This window comes from Pecten maximus, chromosome 13 (assembly GCF_902652985.1).
Source record: "Pecten maximus chromosome 13, xPecMax1.1, whole genome shotgun sequence".
NCBI classification, from domain to species: Eukaryota; Metazoa; Mollusca; class Bivalvia; order Pectinida; family Pectinidae; genus Pecten; species Pecten maximus.
The window spans coordinates 34,652,074-34,673,897 of NC_047027.1; the positions used below are offsets into that span (position 1 = coordinate 34,652,074).

The following is a 21,824-nucleotide window of genomic DNA, read 5'->3' on the forward strand; positions in this document are numbered from 1 at the left end:
TCGCGGGGGAAAGGGTAGAAGTATTAAAAGCTAAGATTCTTACTGTATTAGCAGTAATGATAAAACAATGAACAACTTTGCATCACAGAACTCACAAACAAACTTAAATTGGCTACGTTTTTTTTCTATTGAAATTGAAGTATACAATAACTTGATGTAAGCCTGAAATACTCTATATAAATGTACTAACACCTGTACAATGTCAACATATTGATAACTGGTCTTCGTTTTACATGCAGTGGTTGTTGTTGACACACTATACTGTTACTTCCATCAGCAGCTACTTGTTCATACTGGCGTGTGTTTTAGTCAGACCCAATCTTGCAATTGCATCGCAACGTATTGTTTTTCTATCAAATTTTCCATTTCCTACCTCTGGAAAGGCTTGAAACTGCAAAAAGTAGGTCGGTATTTCGCTAAGATTGTTCTGAGTTTGCTCCTTGAAAAGTTTCTGCTCGAAGAACTTTTTCACGTCTTCTGGGTTAAGCTGCCCGGACGACACAAAACACACACAAACTTCTTCAAGTAGTCTTTTATCAGGTACAGGTACCACACAAACGTCTTTGATCGACGCCATCTCCCTTAAAAGAGACTCCAACGTTCCCGGGTATATATCTTTGCAGCCTCTAGATATGACATCAGCTTCTCGCCCCACAATAACGAGATTTCCATTCCGTGACATTTTACCAAGATCCCCTGTTCTGTACCATTTCTCTTCTGTAAAAACCTTCTTTGTAAGCTCCGGATTTCCATCATATTTTTTCATTGCATATGGTGAACGGACCTGAATTTTGCCTATCAGTCCTTTCTCGATTGGTACATCTTGTTGATCTACGATTCTGATTTCTACTCCAGGAATGGGCCTTCCAACGTCTCCTGCTTTTAGAGGTTCATTCACATCAGTAGAACTGTAAACAGCTAATGGACAGCATTCCACAGAACTATATATAATCATCAGTTTTTGACAAAATCGTCCTATGACTCCCATGTAGAAGTTGTCAATCATCTGACCAGTTACGACGATGCTTCGGACCCTGAATCCGTCCTCCGTTACATATTTGGGTAGGTCCAGTAAATCATTGATTACAAAAGGCTGGAGCCATGCATCTGTGCATTTCTCTTCTTTCAAAATCTGCCAAATAAAGCCAGCATTCGCGCTATTCATTGTTATATCTGACCCTAACATTACCGAGGGTTGACCTTGAACGATAATATATGGAACAATTTTCGACATCCAGCTGAAAACTTTTTCGTTGAAATTATCTTGTGGTAGTTTATCGCATACGGAGTATTTGCTTGAGGGACAGTTTATGAAGGTGAAGTGAGAATGACGAACAATCTTTGATTTTCCAGTACTCCCAGATGTTGGAAGGAGTATCGCGTCGTCTTCTGGGTAAATCGTTGGCAGTTCGATTTGATACAGTTGAAGTGATTGTATATGTTCTAAAGTTTCCGACATGTTAACATCTGTTTTTCTGAGATATGTAACCTTAATATCAGTGCTGTTTGTTTGCGCATTGCGCTGATCCAGCATAGCTTTTACAGGGGGAAGAAAACAGTTATCTTTGCCACAATCCACCAACATGACCTTTGCCTTTAGAAGTTGAATTTGTGCCATGACATCTTGTGCCGTTTTAAGATTAATGTTGGCATTCCATATAATAGCTCCTGCTAACATTATTCCCAATGATCCAATAGCCTTCTCTAGAGAATTTGGACCTACCAGGCCTACTGTGTCACCTCTCTTGACTCCCTGTGTCACCAGATATCTTGCCAGCTGTTCAGCTTGTTGATACAGTCTGGCGTTGGTCAAACTATACCTTGACCCGTCCAGTTCTCTGATTATTAATATTTCTTGATTTGGACGTAAGCAAGCATTCTCTCGAGCGATCTGGGTAACCGTGGTGTAGATGTAGGGCCTGACAGGCGGAGTGTGGAGATAACTGAGATTGGACACAGCAGTCATATCCTTACTCTGAAAGGAAGTAAACAAGATTGGTTAAAATATCAACAGGACGTTGCTTCTACACTTTAATACAAATTAAAAGTGAAGCAAGGATGAATTTAATTAATCTTTCATTTAGGACTCATCAGCAGTGCATTACTTTTGTCAGGAACTGAAAATAACATCATACTTTATTGCTAGTAAAGAGTTAAATAGTTTAGGGCCCAACAATAATTAAACTACATAACACAGCTGTTTAGGACTCGTCAGTAATGTAAATGAGCTACAGTGAAGACGCGTTGGAGAAATCGTAAGAAATGCAAAAAGAAGTGTCAAAATATCAAAACATTAATGGAGTGGTGCAAAAGAAAAACACGGCCTGTTTTAATGTGATAGTAATCTAATCTTGTTTTAAACAGGCATTTCCATTTGCTTAAAAATTCAAGTTATCAGTCCATAACGTAATGAATTACGTCGCCGTTTCTAACATCGCTTTTGATTGGCGGATGGTGCCGCGTAATGATTTTAGCAGAAAAGTGTCAATCAATAAAGTTAATTTTTGCAGGGTGTAGATAAAATAATAATGATTAATTTGAATATACATTTTGTATATAATAGATTTATAATATAAGAAGAGTAAAGCGCTTCGCGGTTGATAAAGAGAAACACTTCGTTTGTTTTGGTTTGTTTTTTGTGCTTTTTAGTTTTTTTTGTGTTTTTTTTTTTTGTTTTTTTTTTAATAAAAATACATTTAAGTTAATTATAGGTAACATGAATGAAAAACAATTGCAAAAACAGACTACAAAGCACCATTTGGCTTTTACTTCCATTCGGATTAGTCATAAATTGTAAGAGGCTAAATTATTGATTCTCGGTGGGCGACTCATCGAAGGTTGAAAAATTGGATTGGTGAGGGTTTTACTGTGATGATAAAGAGAATAACATCTGTATGTGTGTAATGATTTAAGGATTAACATCAATTATTTTTTTCTGTTATACAGTCATAACAGAAAAAACTGGAGTGTACTCTAAATAAACCGCGAAGCGGTTTATGAAGAGAGTACACTGCATTTTTGTATGTTATGACTGTATAACAGAAAAAATAATTAATGTTAATTCTTATAATTTAATTTCGTCTTATACACAACAAGATATTTCACTTTCTTTGGTGAACTCTTTTCTGTGATAAATTATTACGCAACGTCATCAGCCAATCAAAAATGACGTTACATTTCACAACGTCAAAAATTTTGTTATGGAGGTATAACAAAATTATTTCAGCCAATGAAAATGTTTGTTTCATACAAAATTAAATTATATATCAATAAACCATTCAGACAGATTATTATTACTTTAAGATTTAACAGTAAATTCAACAGAATAATGCTGTGGAGTATATGCTTTACTGTGTAACTGTAGTATACACTTATATAGCAATGGTATAATGTAAGGTTGTATTGATAAAAACTGCTTAACAAAAAAACGCATTAATAATAATGTGTTATATCACGAAAATAGTCGTGTATACATTTTCCGGACTTTGTCAACGCAGACAACAATTGTTTTTGATAAACTTTGTTGACTAATATTAGGCATAATTAATCAACTCATTTAAACAGATAAAAATCTATACATCTTCACACACCAACCAACCAACCAACCTAAGGAAATGAAATGAAAAGAAAAAAAAACGCATTGAGAAATTGTCTGGTTAACGGGAAATTAAAAAAGAAATTATAGAATGTTTTATATGATAATGTAACGTTTAGTAATCTTATCATGTTACAAATATAATTTCGCCCGATGTTCTAATTTTGCGGATATCTTGTAAACTCTGCACCAACAAAGAATAGATATCGTGCGCATATTGTCATTTTGTAACGCGGTGTAATCTTACAACTTTAAATTATTTTTTCATTTTAATTTTTTCATATCCTTGAATGAATCAACAATCCTCCATTTTATATATTTTATTCCCAAGTTTACTTGACAGGAGTTTTACATAAGCACATACTACCAACGTCCAATGTGCCTTGTATTTATTTTACGCTCACGCGACTTTGATTTTCAATCTTAATTAATAAATATTAGTACAATGAAAAGGCCTACTGGCTTTTTCCTAGAAATAAATATAATAAGCAGAATTTTAATTTTACGGAAGCTTTTAACATGAACAAATAAATTAAATCGGATTAACGCTAAAGTTTTTTTCTTTAACAGCAATTTCAAAATCGATATGAGTTGTTATGGAAACCAAACAAGATATTGTGTAGATGTATAAGTTATATATCTGATGTTACTCTTAATGTTCCATAAACAAAAGATATGTTTAAAGTAATGATAGCCAGACTACTTTAATGTAACCTGAGTTACAGAGAAAGTCATTGTATAAACAATAATCATATACATGATGAATATATCGTAATTAAGCGAACAGTCACGAGTACTGAGACTGATTGCATTATCATATTGTCATCCAACTCCGTAAACTGAATTATCGACAAAGTTTATCATCAGAAATACGCTGCAATGACACCTAACCTATTACATAGGGCTAGTTTACGTTTTCATTGACTTTAGGTCGGGTTTGATTTCCTGATCTAAATATCTAAATCCGTACCTCATGACGTCTTATGTCACATATGTTAACACTCATATCTATCACCTACCACATATATGATCTGTACATATGCAGTTACTTTACCTCCACAGAACTGGTTAAGTTTGAATATAGAAAGTCCTACTGGTGCTGCTCTTCGTAAGTCGTTGGCTGACTGGACTGCCAATTCGGTTACATTACCACAATATCAGTCACTGGTTAAATACTTATTCATACTATAGATCGATTAACATTGCAATTTATAGAATCTGGAATCGGCTGTTTACTTATTCAGGAAACACGCGGTCGGAACACAAACAAATACATGTGTGTCATAAAATAGTTGCATTTTTTTAGGATTCAAAAGAATTAATTCACTGTTAAAAATCTAGAAAAAAATACAAAAGATTTTGTACACAAAATGACATGAAAAAAAGTAATAAAAACCTATAACGGCGTTTTTTTAATGTTTTCTTGTTCTTTGTAATCACTATATTAACACTAACACAAAGTCAATATTAAATCTGTGTTCTGAGGGAATGTAGTTTGATGTATTCACCAATAAAACCTTTTCAGTGTGTTTTTATCGTCTTATAGTTGTGGATAGATTTTAGAAAAGATTAGTTGTTTCATAGACTAGATTAAGTTACGCATGTGTTTTTTGCTTTGCTTTGCTTTATTTTTTATTTTAATCTGTTGTAGTCTGTCGTGAAGAATCGTTATAAACCGCTAATATAGGATTATTTATTGCAATTTTGGACAAATATGGATATTTATCAAACTGATCAAACACTCGTATCACTCGTATTTTTCACTCGTGCTCTGCACTCATGATGCTTTCGATATTCTGTCATAAACCATTCAATATCATTTATTTATTTGATACATTAGATTTATCAATAATGTGCAACACCTAATGTTTTTAACAAAACTGTGAAAATATTTATTCCGGGGATCATTTCTACAAGGTTCACTTCCCTTCATCAGTAAATTTAAGCAACAAAATCACAATCAATCATTATAATGACGTTATTGACATTTCATACTACATGGTCCAGGGTCCAGTTGTTAAAAATGGTGATTAGCCTAATCAGTTAGTTAGTAAAAATCTTATTTCTCCCTCACTTCAAATCTTGAGTGTGTGTATTCCTAAAAATAGGCAGGTAGGAAGTGACTGACTAGCGTTATAGTTTCATGAAAGTAAGTTTTATCAAAAATGATTTTATCATGATTTGTAAATTGTCGTTTAACTGTGAATAGCCTTATCACTCTTTAAACAACTGGACCCAGATGTTAATTGCATAATTTTATAACTCAAAAGAAGGAATTCAAGTTCAACGGACTAGGACGAGCTATATAACTGATTTTTCGGTAACTGACGAATGAGGGTAAATCTTTGATAACATGAATATGTAACGACTGCAGCATTGTTATTTATTCATACATTGTAAAGGAATGTCCCGGAAGTAATGTGGCTGTGCCATGCAGTCATTTCGCTACTCCAACATAGCGATAACAGATTAAATCTTAACATATATAAATTATATCAAATCAAGTCAATATGCTTGTTTTTGAATTGATCTCAGTCACGTGTTTACAGGATTGTACCTAAGACGTACATTTCAATCTTTAAAGATTGTGCTAAGTACGTGTGAACACCGCCTTTAAAAGCAAACTTAGTGAAAAGATTGTGTGCACATCATACATTTGTTTCACTCTTCTAAATTTCGTCAGTGGTGTTTGAGGCTTCATAAAGCTTTTTTGCCTTTTCGGAGTCGCCATGAGGTTATTGTCTTGCAGCTAGATTAACGACACAAATACACGGACAACCGTTATAATCCATTCCAACACGATTGTGACACATTAGAAATAAATCTCATTGCAACCAATGTTTGATGAAACTTAAACTGTAACACTCGGTAAACTACACCGGTCGAAAAACGCCGTCATATTGATTGTTAGGTAACATGTTTTCACGCCAAGTGTCCAAATGTGACGTCACATACAGATATTCCATTGTGTAATCGCCTGTGGTCACTTGGGTTCTATTAATTTGGCAGACTTGATTTTCAATTTCTTTGCCTTAACATCGACAGTGTCCTACTTATAAAACGGTCATTATGCAGAAATCAGAAAATAAAAATGCAGTATCATTGACCGACTTTTTTTCTTAAAAATTCCAAAAATGAATAAAACTCGTATCATCACCTAAAAAAATGATATTTTTAATAATTTTAATAATATACATGTATTTAAATATTGATGTATTTTAATAATATCTTAATAATTTCTAGTTTCAAAGGAGTACCCCCTATGAATCTAAAAAGATATGGACATCAAAGCTGATGATTAATTTCCGTAATTGTTTTTTTCAAATCTAAAACATGTTTAATATACAATTTTACTTATTTCACGAGGAATTCTTTTGGAAGTCAGTGGTCGTGTTATGACGTAACGTTTGTTCGCGCCATTTACGATATTTTCCATAGAGGTATGGGGAAAAAAGGCTCAACCAATTAGAAAGTTGCATTCTGCTTACAAACAATGGAAAATTAATCGTATGAAGGGGGAATGAATGAAACACTCTGTTACAAGCAAGCACGTACCTTAGTCCTCTTTTGGTTCTGGTGTGTGTAGTTTTTGGAGACAGGAATCGGACGTAGGGTGTACATGTATCTGGACATTTTATTAACGTGTTGAGACTGAAGTGTTCAGTCTTAAAAAACGAGGAAACAGTGATCAATTACTGGGTTAGAATCATAGTCCAAGCCAGACAATCTTTTTAAAATCTAGATGGTCATTCTCACTACGTTTCATGAACATCAAACGACATCGTAAAAGGGGTCACGTTAGCATGACCTTTTGGATTTACCAATAAAATTTCTACTTACAGAATCTTGGAAGTGAATTTCGTATGTGCGAAATAGCATGACTAGAATGCATAGCTTGCATAGTGTGTCAATTTGTTTCAAGTCATTTCGTCCGACAAAGCATATAACTGTTACCATGCTGTACTGAAATGGTTAGCTTCAGATACATGATGTGACGATTGGGTCGGGTCGATGTCATCGAAAAATTGACAATTCGACCTGAAAGTGAAATATTGCGACAACAAAGGTCATCCTGACGTGACCCCTTATGCGATGTCCTTAGATGTTCATGTAACGTAGCGAGAATGGGCATCTCGATTTTAACTAGCTTGAGGCCAGACAAAATGTTAGATACAGTAATATACTAAAAAGACTGTTAAATGGAATCATACGGCCGATGGCTGATCCTGTAAACATGTTAGCCGTCTACAGTCGTCAGAAAATGGAAGGTCTGTTATGATTTTTGGTAAATTCTAAATTAATTCATTTCACTTCATCATCTACATGTTTACATCACGGTGATGATGATCTAGTGTTTTTCTAAGGTAATCCGTTATCTTTGTTCGTGCCATTATTTTATTGATCGTTTATATATCTATATTTATTAGGAAATGAAAGGCTTTTATAATCACATGATATAGGGCTCATGATTTCACATCATTTCGTGTCTATTAAAAACATATACTTACTGTAAAGAACCATTATATGACAATATTCGAGACATACTGATACGTCCTAACTAGGAGAACGTGACCATCCTCAGCTATCTTCACTTCTATTTCTTGTCTGTTTACTGCCTTTCTCATTCGCAATCAATTTTAAACCAATAACACTACATAATCGCCCTTTAATATGGATATTAGATATGAAACTAGATCTGGGACCAATGTTTTAATTCACTAATGATGATTTTGCTCGTGCTTTAAGACAGCAAATTGAGCAGGAGTATTTTCCATCGGATTGACATATTTATTGACGACTATGAAAGGAACTAATGATGTATTGATCAAATACATAAGGAGAGAGCTATTGAACGACTGCTGTTTTCCGTACCAGGAGGCCTGGCAAATTATTTCATAATAGTAGGGTGTCTTTCAGAATGAAATCTTTTTCACTATTTGGGATAGTGTACATATCGATAGGACTTTGTGTACAAAACTCAACAGACCGCTATCTACACCAACTTGACGTCCGCCATCAGATAGATCATTCATGTGTCTATAGCCCAGCCAATATTCACTGTGGCTGTGACCGTATGTGTAGTTACTATGATAATTGTTGTTATGATTCAGCGGCCATTACAGGAGAGGAGGTAGAGGAAACCATTGAAGATGATGCACGCCGACAGTATTTGGAAATGACAACTTGTGAAATGATATCTTTTAAAGAAAGCACTAACATTAGACAAGGGGCGTTTATGGTATCATCGTGTCCTGACACTTGGGCTGGCAACACCGCTAACAGAAAGAACTGTGAACAGGGAATAGCTACTGATGTTCGTGACATGCTACCGGTTCTTGACACCAAAACAAATGTAACGTTCAAAAATCGTCAATGTGCAAAATGTCATAAAATTCAAAATTATATATCATGGTTATTGGAGATAACATGTATGCAGGGCATATTTGTTCCTTCACAGTCACTAATTGAGACAGTGATGGCAAGGATCCAGAGTGATCGCTGTAGTTACCGCTTCAAACCACCCAATATTACCATACATTACTGCTACGAGGAATTTGACTATGCCATATCGACAACGTTCAATTTGCAACGTCTACAAAACTCTTCCTGTAGCAACCGTATATTTAAGCCAATTATCGTTGAAATTAGTGGAAAGAAGAATCTATACTTTCGCAATTTACAATGTTTGATTGATGATAAGAGAATATCCTATCCCGACATTTTAAATATAACTCACGTTGTAATATTAGCCAGTAACCATAAAGGTGTTGCGGACTATCCTACACTCCGCAGCCTGATTGATTTCTCTTCCATTTTTTATACCCCACAAGAAAAGCCGAAATGCAGCGACAATGAAATCCAAATATCTGATGAGGTAAGACAATATCTACATATTTGTGTCAGACAACATGAGCCATTGTTAACTATAGTTACCTTAGAGTTAAAAAAAAACTAACAATAACAAAATATTCCGAACGGTTGACAACAGCAAAGGCATATAGATTTTTTTTCCAATATTTTGGATAATGAATGGTTATCTGTATAATCCATGATTATAGAAAATCGATAGTTTTCACGAATGCAAGCAAATAAGCATTTTATCAAAATCTGCAGTGTGTAACACAGTTACACAGCAAATTAACCTCCTATTGTACCTTCGTTTCGTTTGGATTTGTGCCAAAAATCGGCGGATTTCAAGGCGGTAAATGGAAAGCGCAGTTTTGATTGATCAAATATAAGCAGTGATTATTTAAGTTTGTCAATTGATGATTTCATATATGTCAGTGATCAAAGGTGATAAAAACGATGCCACCTATTCCCAAATCATATAGCGTTTTCTCTTATATGGTCAGAGCCTTTTGTGAATGATTTCGAAACATAATTTCATTCATGTAATGAACAGGGTATTTTTATAAAGTGTCCAATTGGTGTTAATGTATAAACGGTTCTTAGTTGTTCTTAAACATTTATAATCAATTGTATATCGCAGGAGTCAAGAATGGTTACACTCACTCAAAAAATATAGATTAGAACGAAATAATGATAAATAACGAAAATTCGATGAAATTATTTGTTGAATTGTAATGATATATGCACTCTCCGTGTGTGCATTATAAAGATTAATCAATAGTGTTAGCATTCTGTTAACGCGTTCAAATCATAATTGTATCGCCATCGGTGAATTCTGTTTCAAGTTATGACCAGTAACTGTCCGTTTACCTCCATCGATCATGTGTGTGTCAAATGATTCTCTGTGTGCATTTCCATTTTCGAAATATATTCCGCAAATGAATAAATATAATCAAATGAACTTGTGACGTCATTATGACAGAATCACTGTCAGTAATTGAATGACACCTAAATATATTACATTAGATTTAATCTTAAACCTTAAAGTAAGTATCAATATTCTTTTTTTAACCCAAACCATTGAGTCTCATTATCATAAAAGACACCGAAATGTAAATATCAAATTATTTACCTTGGACGAAAATATGGTCATTGTGGATAAAAGATATATATCTAAGATATATTTAATATATATATATTATTAAATCCAGTAGCGATCTAATCTTCGACATATGTTATATTATCAACAGGTTGGATGTCAACGTTTGTACTGCCCTGCTCAATCAGAACCATCAGGTGGAGAGTGTACCGATATAAAACATACAAGTGACGGTTACATACTTGACCTCTTGTTTGAAGCAAACAAAAGTATAGAAAATAGACTGAATTTATATCGAACACTTATTTCACCTCTGGAAACCTATCTACAGTCAAGAATATCACTTAACTTGCTGAGTGAGAAATCTATTAAATGTATTCCTGGAACACAAGTTAACTCTAACAATGAGTGTTCTATCATCCAAGTGCATATTGGAATCCCTGCCGACATAATATTGCAAACTGGCTTCTCAGTCGACTCCCAAAAGTCAGCAATTGTGAAATTCTTTGAAAATCACACTCAGTGGACTTCATATGGAAACGTTTTAAATTATATATCAGACACGCAAACTATGACGTGTCAGTCAAATGCTTCTATTAGTGATCCATTTTATTTTCTAGACTTGATTTCAGTCGACAATGATTTACCGTGCCCAGCGATGAAGCTGCAATATAGCAGAAACCAGTCAAGCAGTGACGATCTGATGAGACATGGTTTGAATTTGACGTCGGCCGAGCATTCCTACTTTCATCTTAGTGGAATTATTGTCTCTTCATCGGATATGGTATTCGCGAATGGCGAATATTTCTTGTGTGTCGATACATTTCTATCGAAATATCACTTTGGTGATCAATGGAAAAATAACGTGGATAGTTACAGGAGTGTTATCAACACAGTTTGTATATCTATCTCAATAATATGTATGGTATACGGTTTGATACAGTACTGTACCATTCCGACTCTAAATGATGGGAAATCAGATTTGATAATTGTCTTAGTATGTTTCTTACTACTTGCCCAATCAAACTTCTTGATTTTGTCTCACTTTGCAATTCCAAGCAATTCGTGTGAATATGTTGGTATTATTCAGCATTATATATGGTTAAGTGTATTTGTTTTCACGACCCTGAGTTCATATCGCTTAAATGCCGACATAAGATGTCTTCAAGTGTGTACAAGATCAAAACGGGCTATAGTTACTGTCAAATATGTGTTGTTGGGCTTTTCTGTACCATTTGTTATAGTTTTCTGTACGAAAGCCTTAAACTTGTGTTTAGCACCGAACGAGAAATGGTATGGCGGCCGCATTTGTTTCATTTCGCAAAAATACGTTATGTTATGTGGTTTTGCCGTCCCAGTATTTTTGTTTCTATGTGGAAATTTTTATTTATTTATCTCCATTATTCACTATATTTCCGCAACTTCCATTTCAGTCAATTCAAATAAGTCTAACGTTATTGTTTTTTTGAAAATATCAACAATTATGGGGTTTAGTTGGATTATCGGAATAGTTTCTGTTTTGTCACATTCCGATGTTCTTCTTTTAATTTTTGAGGTGTTATCTAATTTGCAGGGAGCCTTTATAACAATTACTTTCTCCTGTAATTATCGCGTGAGAAAGTTTTATAAAGAATGTGTACAGTAAAATTGAGTAAATATTTTAGCACAGACTGCAACGTCATGAATATCTGTGTTGTTTTGATGTCCACGTCATCACGCAATTATTTACTGGTGTTTATTGTACATATCAATTAATTTTACAGGGACAAAGATAATACGAAATCCTTAAATCAACTATTGTTCACCTTATTATAAACAAATGTTTGTTATCTCAGAGTAGTATTACCATTTTGATCGGCGTTTTGTATAATATTTGATAATTTTTATATTGTATTAAATATTACGCATATAATATTGATTCTTAGGCTGAGATGACGCAGGTCACATCAATGTTGTCAGAGGTTTTCGTACTCTAAATATATCTATCGAATAAATACCATGTACTCTCATTCTACCAATTTGAACTTTTTTATATGGGGGCCACCATCTTGTATTGAATACAGCACCAAAAAATCATCTAAATTTACAACAAAGTACACACTTACTTAACTCCCCCTGACAAAAATAGGCTAGCAAAACATAGCCTTTTTGTTCTATATATTTTACATCTACATGTATTGCCCAGCCCACATATTAAAACTTTGGAAACTTCTCTCACCTAAATATCCAATAAGTAAGCCCCGATGCATTAACTTTCCTATTAAATCTTCTGCCCAAACGAGGAAAACCCACAATCTATTTTTGATTTGGTTCTGTGGTCCCTTTAAGATATAATAATGTGCAGATTGTTCAGGACAAGAACAATATCCCCATGTATGACTGAAGAGTGTTTTCTGATTAATTGACTTTATCTAAATCTTATGTCAAACTTTGGCAATGTTACGTTTCCATGCTTCGGGCCATATGCTATCTAAATATCAATATGTTATGATAAGAGGTATTGACTTATGTGTATTTTGTATCATTATTTGAGATTTTAGGTGGTAGACGGTGCTAGTGGAATTCAGTCTGTGCGGGTTTTATCACTTTATTGTACAATGACAGACTATGAAAAGGTCAACAGAAATTTCTTTCAACGATGTAAATATAATACATTAGTAAGTGTATTGAATGAGGTCCCTTCTAGATTTTCACATTTCGTTCGACCTGTTTGAAATTTCGGCAACCGCCATCTAGTTATCAAACCATTAGGCCCTTCTCATCTGTCAAGAATGTTGTGTTACTGACGTCATCAAGCCATGGACGTCAAACTTGATGTAGCTATGACGTCACAGCCAATTTCTCAGTGTATCATCATCTAGGGAAAGAAGCAGTTCAAATAAACATGTCAACCGTTTAGCCTGTTGTCTCTCACTTATTCCAACCACAACATCATCACTGAAACATCTGAATGATGCAATATAATCATGTTTATCTCTACAGCTCTACTGCATGCATTTATGTATTACCCTTAATTTACTTGGTCTAACTGAATTGAACGATGTCTTCTGTACATCATTTGAAATACCGAGATTTCGATAATTGAAATACGTTAGTCAACAGTTGGCACTTTAAGAATATTGACCACATTGAATCATATTACTGAAAATCAATAAAAGCACAAATATCAACTTAAAAGTCAATTAAAACTATTGTCGTAATTGTATGCCGAAACCCGCTTTATCCTCCTTTCATTACATCATAATATATTAGCTTTCAACTCCGTTATGACAAATAAAAACATTAGGACGATTCTGTTTAAGTGATTTTTACTATTAATAGGACGTTAAAAAGTACAATCAAATCTAATAAAACATACAGATTCTGACACAAAGTTTGCCCATCCTTGATATAATGTGACTTGGTACTGGGTGTCTTCGGCAGTATGCTTCAGTGAGGTAGCACTATAATTCGACATCAGTTCAATGATACAAACACGAATATACCGCAACCTCAGAAAACATTTACACTCAGCATATCCATACATCTCGCATATATCTTCAGATTTCAGAGTTTATTACCAACGTAAAAGAATATTTACCAGATTTATAGTATAAACATATGGCGTTTTATTAAATAAATTAATGTTTCCTGTACATAAACATATTTTTCATATTTTCATATTTTTATACAACAGCATGAGAATAACAGAAAGACGAAACCCAGGAAGTTATCCCAGAAGACAATTTAATTATATATACAACACCAAGTAAATTACAGAGATAATTCACAATTACAATTAAGTGGTGAACAAGGTGATGTACTTAACAACACTGTAAATTACTTATCTTATAACAACTGTCCTTGCGTAATCCTCCTTTCCTATCCATTTCACCAAAATTTAAAATGTTTATAAATCCAATAGTTCACAGTTCCAAGATATTATAATCTTAATATTCCAATAAAATTCATGCAGTTTTCCTTAATAGATATAAATCAGTTTTCCGTATCATGCAATTAATAATCCAACAAAATTCATATAGCTTTCCTTGCCAATTTGTCTCTAGTTGTATTTATACTACATCGCCAAATATTTCAGGTACATTCTCCAACATCTCTTTTCTGGAATTCCCTAAACACTTCTTGTATACAACCACTTGTCAAAAACACATGTAAACAAAACATTATATATTCCAGAAAGTTCAACATGGCCTATACATAGATTTTACTTTTATATCAGTGTTATATTACTTTAATCACTGGTGCAAACAACACAGCCTAAACTTAACTCTTACGACAATCTGCGTGGGGCAGTTGCCAGGTACTGACCGAAGCCGGTGGTTTTTTCCGGGTACTCCGGCTTTCCTCCACCTGCAAAAACTGGCACGTCCTTAAATGACTCTGGCTGTTAATAGGACGACAAACAAAAACAAACCAAACCAAATTACGACAATCAAGACAATAAAGGACAAACAAGTCACGTGCAATTGCCATTGTTCTGATTAAAAAACGACAAGGTAATTAAACATGAACGTTGGGTGAGTAAGGACCGCTAGGGTTATTCACATCTGGTTTGCCGACTGTCCGTGCGTTTGTCAGACTGATTATTTATACAAGATATTGTTCTGTCCGTCTGCTTATCACCATATATCGTAACTTATTACCATATCGTATGGGCATTTCCATTGGTCAATTAGGCCTTATACATGTACGTGATCATATGTAAATAGTATTTTTAACAAGGCAACTGTAAAACGTGGCAAAGCGTGTTAACCTGTTGACGTCAAAATATCCATAATAAAAGATAAACACACCAGTTATTGTTTCATGGTTTTATATTTGAAACATAAATATTTTCAAATTTGGCTCCACAACAGGGCCATTTCCCCCTTTCGTGACTCTACTCTTACAATTAAATCGGCGTTTTGAACCGTCGTCAAAGCATTATGCATGTCAAGCGTCTGATAGACAACGATTTCCAGTCGAGATGACATCAACAAACACGAATGGTCGTCTGCTGTGTAGTATAAGGTAACAAGAACAAGACGCTTTCATAAATTATAAAGAATGCACCAAAACTGATGAACAACATCCGTCGCTGTTAAACTGATAAAAAATATATATGGGGTTTACCTTGGCTAGATTATAAAAATCCGAATTTAATGGTTTTCCCCTGATGATCGATATACAGGAATAATGAAACTGGGTTTTTTTCATCCATTCGCCTAAAATTAGACAGTTATTTTCAATACCGAATCACGAAGAACTGTCCAACTGTATTTTACTCCAGTTGTGTACAGTTTTATAAATCACAAATTAACAATGGTGTATTAAGCATTAATTAAGTCACTAAAACTGATATCAATCTAATCGAGTCTATGTTATCAATAAGCGTGACCAACATAATCGGATCAAAGATATCTCAAATAACCAAGTCCGTGAAAGTAGGAGATACATTATCTTTGTGAGTATCGGGTCATTTTGAATGGAAAATAGTTATACCAGCAAAACATAAACCGAGATCATTTGAGATTTTTTACAATACAGCATACTTTTTTTTTCTTTTTGTCTCGTATTTTTGTCAGATCTTAAATAAAAATGGTGAAACGGATTGGAATACTGGTAACGAAATAAGGAAATAATGCATTTTCAAATGGAAATTTACGTTATAAGCAGTGTAATAAATAATAATTTGAAAAGCGAAGTGAAATGCACTTTTAACTGTATCTGTCAAAATCTATATAGAAATTGAATGAAAGGGTTTGGAAAAAAGAAAGCATGGAGATTTGTATTCCGATAATGTACTTGTCTGTACTGTCGTTATAACTACATGATCAATTATATACATGTATATGACTGTGTAATAGGGACCGCAGTGGCCGAGTGGTGAAGGTGTACCGACACGTTATCACTAGCCCTCCACCTCTGGGTTGCGAGTTCGAAACCTTCCAGTTGTCAGGTACTGACTGTAGGCCGGTGGTTTTTCTCCGGGTACTCCGGCTTTCCTCAACCTCCAAAACCTGGCACGTCTTAAAATGACCCTGACTGTTAATAGGACGTTAAAAAAAAAACTGTGTAATAATTTAATAAATCGCTAATTATATAAATAAAAATATATATAAAACATATAGTTTATGTCTTAGTAGATTTTTACTATTTTCGATATACATGATGTATATATATATATATAATGACAAAAATCAAACTTTTTATACATTCACCTTCGCAATAATTTCTTTTATATATATAGATATGTGTGTGTATGTGTTACGTGGTGTCATGTGTTTGTGGTGATAAAAGTATATCTACCATTAAAACAAAAGTCGTTTGTTGTCGTCAGCAGATGCTTTTGATGTAAAGAGAGATCAATAATATGACTATATATTTAAACCGAGTCGAAACTAAAGTATCCGGATTAGCTGGCGACGTACGGGGAAGAGCACTTAAGGAAACTTCTATAGTCCAAGTTAGCCAGTGCCGTGAAGGTAACATTTTGAGATCTGTTTAACGTTACACAATAGATATTTACAGAAACGATATGTGCGGTAATTTATACAGAAGAGTATAGTAGTTGGCAAAGAAAAGGTAATAAAATACTTCTGTGACAATACACTGATCGTTGATTTTAAAAATATATAATATTGGGATCCAAGAATATCTTACAAAATCAAACGTCATGTTAAACTAATGAAGGAATGAAGTAGTTTTCGAATAAAATTTAATTTTGTTTTCTGATAATATATATTTGTTGATCAACTATCGATGCTTTCAAAGTTTTTTTTAATCATCTGATCACAATATGAAAATGCAATCAGTTTAATTAAGTATGATATATTTCTTAAATTACACAAACTTAAATATGTTAATAATCATTTTCACTGAATTCGCTTTCTCTGTCAAACTTGTAACATTAATATGTTCTTACTATTATCATTTAAGGGCTAAAGTTGAATATATCGAGCATCAAGAGAAGCATTGATATTTGAGTAATGCATCAACACAATATGTTGTGTTTTTTTCATAAAAATCTAAGGATGCACCTCATTTTGCTGCGTATACGGTAGTATCCCCGCAGTTGGCAACGAACATTTCATACGGTTAGCGCGTTCGCTCTCCGTTGGATATATTCGTTGACACACTACCGTAACCGCAATCAAAATGTGGTACAATCCTTATATTTACATCAAACAAATCATTTAAATACAGTAAGAAGAAAATAAAATTCAGGATGTGTTTATTGATTGCTATAATAATATAGTTCAAGTAAATCTACGTGCAAACACCAGTAGGTTTAATTAAATTAAAAGAAACAACATCTTTCTTTTACGTTTTTAATAAATGGATATATTCACAATCCACGATTTCCGTCTCGGGTTAACTATGGTTGTCAAGCACAGCGTGTATTGACACAGAGTTAGTAGTGACGTGGTCAAATGTTCTCTAGGAACTGTACGCTTCAGCCATTTGTTGTTAGCTTACCTCGTGGATAAGTTAACTATGCACCAATTTTCGCAATATTCAGTTTAGTATTTTTGACAAAAAACTCACTTGACGTTAGCTTTTTGTGCAGAGATCATCGGGTAACAGGAGAAAACGCTAAAATTACGTTGGCCAGACCTTTCAAAATGGCGCCGTCTAGTTGACGTTCCAGTAACGTCACAAATAGACGACGTCATAATAATGATACCGATTCCCGCGCTTGTTTATCCTTTGAGGTTTTTTTTTCACTGCGTATACGTTAATTTATTCGCAGTCAGAGTTTACTTAGCTAAAGAAGGGAGAGGTGGATATTTAATATCATGTTTGAAATTACAGCAAGCGTATATAATTACGGTTATGCTATTTTTTGTGTTCCTGAGTTGAAAACATTTCGCTTTAATTATGGCTGCACTATCTTTTCCTTGTTCACTGATACCATTTCCTGTTATTCGCCACAAGTCATGTATATGTACCCGTTAGTTCTTTCCCCCGTAAACAGTTCTCTCGCCACTTGATTAACTTAATTTACGCAAGATCCACAATATCTATGTAACCAATTACCTTTCTGATCACCGATCAACTCTGATACGCCCTTGGTATCTATACTTGTAAGTACAAGGTCTTCCGTTTAATTTTCAATCCGTAATATTGATCAACCACACAATTTGCGATTTGAATTAAACATATTTTATTGACAATTACATTGAAACAAGGGATTAGGCACATTTTGTTTTTCAACTTATGGGCACCCTCTATAATCCTACAAATACATGACACGGACTATTTAAGATAGGCGTAAACATCAAGTAGACATATAGAATATTTAACATAGACACAGGTTTGCAATAAAGAGTACAAGAATCTATATCAAAATGTATTGCTGGATTTGATGTATTTTTTGACATGAACACAAGTGATTATATGTCTACAGAAATATCTTAATTACCAAACAAGAGAAGTTTTCAATCCAAAACCAAGCATTTAAGCCATTCAAACTTTAAAAGATATTTAATCTTTCCAATCCATAGAAATTGCATTCAAAGAAAAACTGAAAGGCATTTTCGCAAGGATGTCCATAGGTTCAAAACGGATCATCAATTAGATGATTATATTTGATAACACTACAATTGCGCCTCAATCTTATATGTAAAATGCTTAACTTTCTTTCACCATGGCTGTAGTAGATAGTTGGTGATGGTTGTACATTTTAGTTTATAGAGTTTTTGAACAAACTAGGGGAAGGGGGTGATCGTATAGATAAATCTAACAAGTTCTAGCTACAATTTTTTTTCATTACGTTTTCATTTTCAAAACAAAAACAAACAAAAAGTTCCAGCTACCTTTAGTGGAAGGTATATACGAGAGATTTGTCGGGAAAACCCAAAGCTTCATCATGCATCACTTCTTTTGTTATCCTACACAATATACGTACCTTAAATGATATTCCCTTGTCCTTGTTTCCCGATTTACAATGATGTGCCTGCTCAATAAGCATTTAAAATTAAAGTACACATTGACCTCTGTATAACGACGGCCCTTTCAGGTAACAGGCATATATAGTGAGGTCACGTGATGATAAATGCAACAGTATTAAAACCGTTAGAAATTTTCGCGAAGTGCAACCTCTAAGAATGCTTTATAAGGAGGTACCTGGAATCATTGGAAAGAGAATATCAATATTCGTCTGAAAAGTCCTATGCATCTGATTGATTTGAACGATTACCTTCAAAAATGTTGATTTAATGTAAGTACGGCGATTTGGCCTTATTATAGAATGTTTCCCAATTTGTCAGTTATTCAGGTGCAAAGCAAAATCTACATAAGCGAGTTAATTTCCTATTCAAAATGTCTCATTTTATATTTTTAAGGTGATCACATGGTTACGCTTTTAGACAAATTACGATCGATATTAATGTTCATGTTCCTCTCAATATTGGAACTTTTTCGGTATTTTTAATGTCGAAAGATGGCATAGAAACTTACAAACAACTTCACGAATGCAACGATTAGGAATTGATTAAATCTTTCATTTGAAGATAATTTTCAAAGACGTGCTGAATTGTGAAGATCGTATTTGTAGATTTAACATTGTGTTGAAACCAAACACCTATCGCTGTCATGACCAGGACGATCAGAAATGCGATGACAAAAGTAAAAGTAGAATGAATTCTTATTCGTAACTTGCCGTTTGTTTCGTAAAACTCCATTCAGAACTGGTATTATTTTATGTTGCTGTACTATATCTCATTAATTCAAACATCGAAAACTTATAAAAACCCTGAAAAATACTAAATACAGCCTTCGCGGCAAGCAGTTTAGACACAACACGGAACCTGTAAACAATGTGACGTCATTGGAATGTTGCAGCAATGTACAACAATATATACTTTACATGAATACACTAATGAGCAACAGAATGTAGAACAACATTAGCATGATGTATTAACAGTCCACAGGATGCACACACGGTGCTTTACGTGATTCATCAACTATATTAATACGCTAATTTTCGTCGAAAATAGGTTAGATCAGCTCATTGCTTTAAAACGATGTCTGCTATAATAACACAATAATTCTTTATCCGTCCATACGGTTTATTTCCACAACACTACAGATACAAAACAATCAAATCATTTTCCCCTTGTTAAGTTAAGTTTCCACATTCGCCTTCTGAGTGTCATCACCTTCTATGTTACCATTACTGACTAGTTGTAATGGGGATTTAAAGCTATGGTGTTTTGCTCAACTATATATAACTCTCAGTTAGCAATAAGTGTGCTTATACACTTGTATATCTTCTGGATACTTTGTAAAAACTTCTTTTAAAATATATATGTATTTCTCGAGACCCCAGTAATATAACATGTTTGGATATTTCCCTGCAATGTCCAATCAGATTTTCATATTTCTTTCTATTAAACTTGAGTTTTCTTAGTGTCATCACTATAGTACCTTTGCATTACTGACGAGTCCAAAATGAAACAGCTGTGAGATTCAGTTAAATTCGTTCTTGCGTCACTTTCAATTTGTATTAAAGTGTGGAAGCATCTTCCTGTTCATATTCTGACAAATCGTGTTTACTTCTTTTCAGAGTAGTGATATGGCTGCTGTGTCGAATCTCAGTTATCTCCACACTCCGTCAGTCAGGCCCTACACCTACACCACAGTTATCCAGATAGCTCTAGAGAATGCTCGCTTTCGTCCAAATCAGGAACTGGTGATCTTCAGAGAATTGGACGGTTCAAGGTATAGTTTGACTAATGCTAGCTGGTATCAACAAGCCGAACACCTGGCACGATATCTGGTGACACGGGGAGTCAAGAGAGGTGACACAGTAGGCCTGGTAGGTCCGAATTCTATAGAGACGGCTATTGGGTCGTTGGCAATACTGTTAGCAGGAGCTGTTGTATGGAATGTCACCATTAATATGAAAACAGCGCAAGGTGTCAAAGCACAAATTCAACTTCTACAGGCAAAATTCATGCTGGTGGATTGTGGCAAAGATAGCCATTTTCTTCCCCCTGTAAAAGCTTTGCTGGAAAACGTCACTGGTCAAACAGACAGCGCGAATGGAGACACCAATTTTCAGGCTATATTTCTCAGAAAAGCCGATTTTAAAAAGTCAGTAACTTTAGAACACATACAATCACTTCAACTGGATCAAGTCGAACTCCCAGATATTTACCCAGAGCACAAAGCTTTGCTCCTGTCAACATCTGGTAGCACAGGCAAATCAAAGATGGTCTGTCATTCTCACTTCAGCTTGATGAACTGCCCTCCATCCAATAACCCGGGTATGGCTGAATTACCAAAGTAATAATT

At 34.3% G+C, this 21,824-nt stretch overlaps 2 protein-coding genes across 2 annotated transcripts; one reads left to right on the forward strand and one right to left on the reverse strand.

Moving 5' to 3' along the window:
• Positions 1-280: 280 nt before the first annotated feature.
• On the reverse strand, positions 281-1,966 carry LOC117340695 (medium-chain acyl-CoA ligase ACSF2, mitochondrial-like). The gene has a single exon (XM_033902458.1). The coding sequence runs from the start codon at positions 1,964-1,966 to the stop codon at positions 281-283; it is 1,686 nt and encodes a 561-aa protein (XP_033758349.1).
• A 19,136-nt stretch (positions 1,967-21,102) lies between these two features.
• Positions 21,103-21,819, forward strand: LOC117340696 (medium-chain acyl-CoA ligase ACSF2, mitochondrial-like). Its single transcript, XM_033902459.1, has one exon. It carries the CDS (start codon positions 21,103-21,105, stop codon positions 21,817-21,819), a length of 717 nt encoding a protein of 238 aa, XP_033758350.1.
• The last annotated feature ends 5 nt before the right edge of the window (positions 21,820-21,824 follow it).

Bases quoted from the DNA above. Each gene is read 5' to 3' on its own strand.
- LOC117340695 (XM_033902458.1), bottom strand. From the start codon at position 1,966: ATGACTGCTGTGTCCAATCTCAGTTATCTCCACACTCCGCCTGTCAGG.
- LOC117340696 (XM_033902459.1), top strand. From the start codon at position 21,103: ATGGCTGCTGTGTCGAATCTCAGTTATCTCCACACTCCGTCAGTCAGG.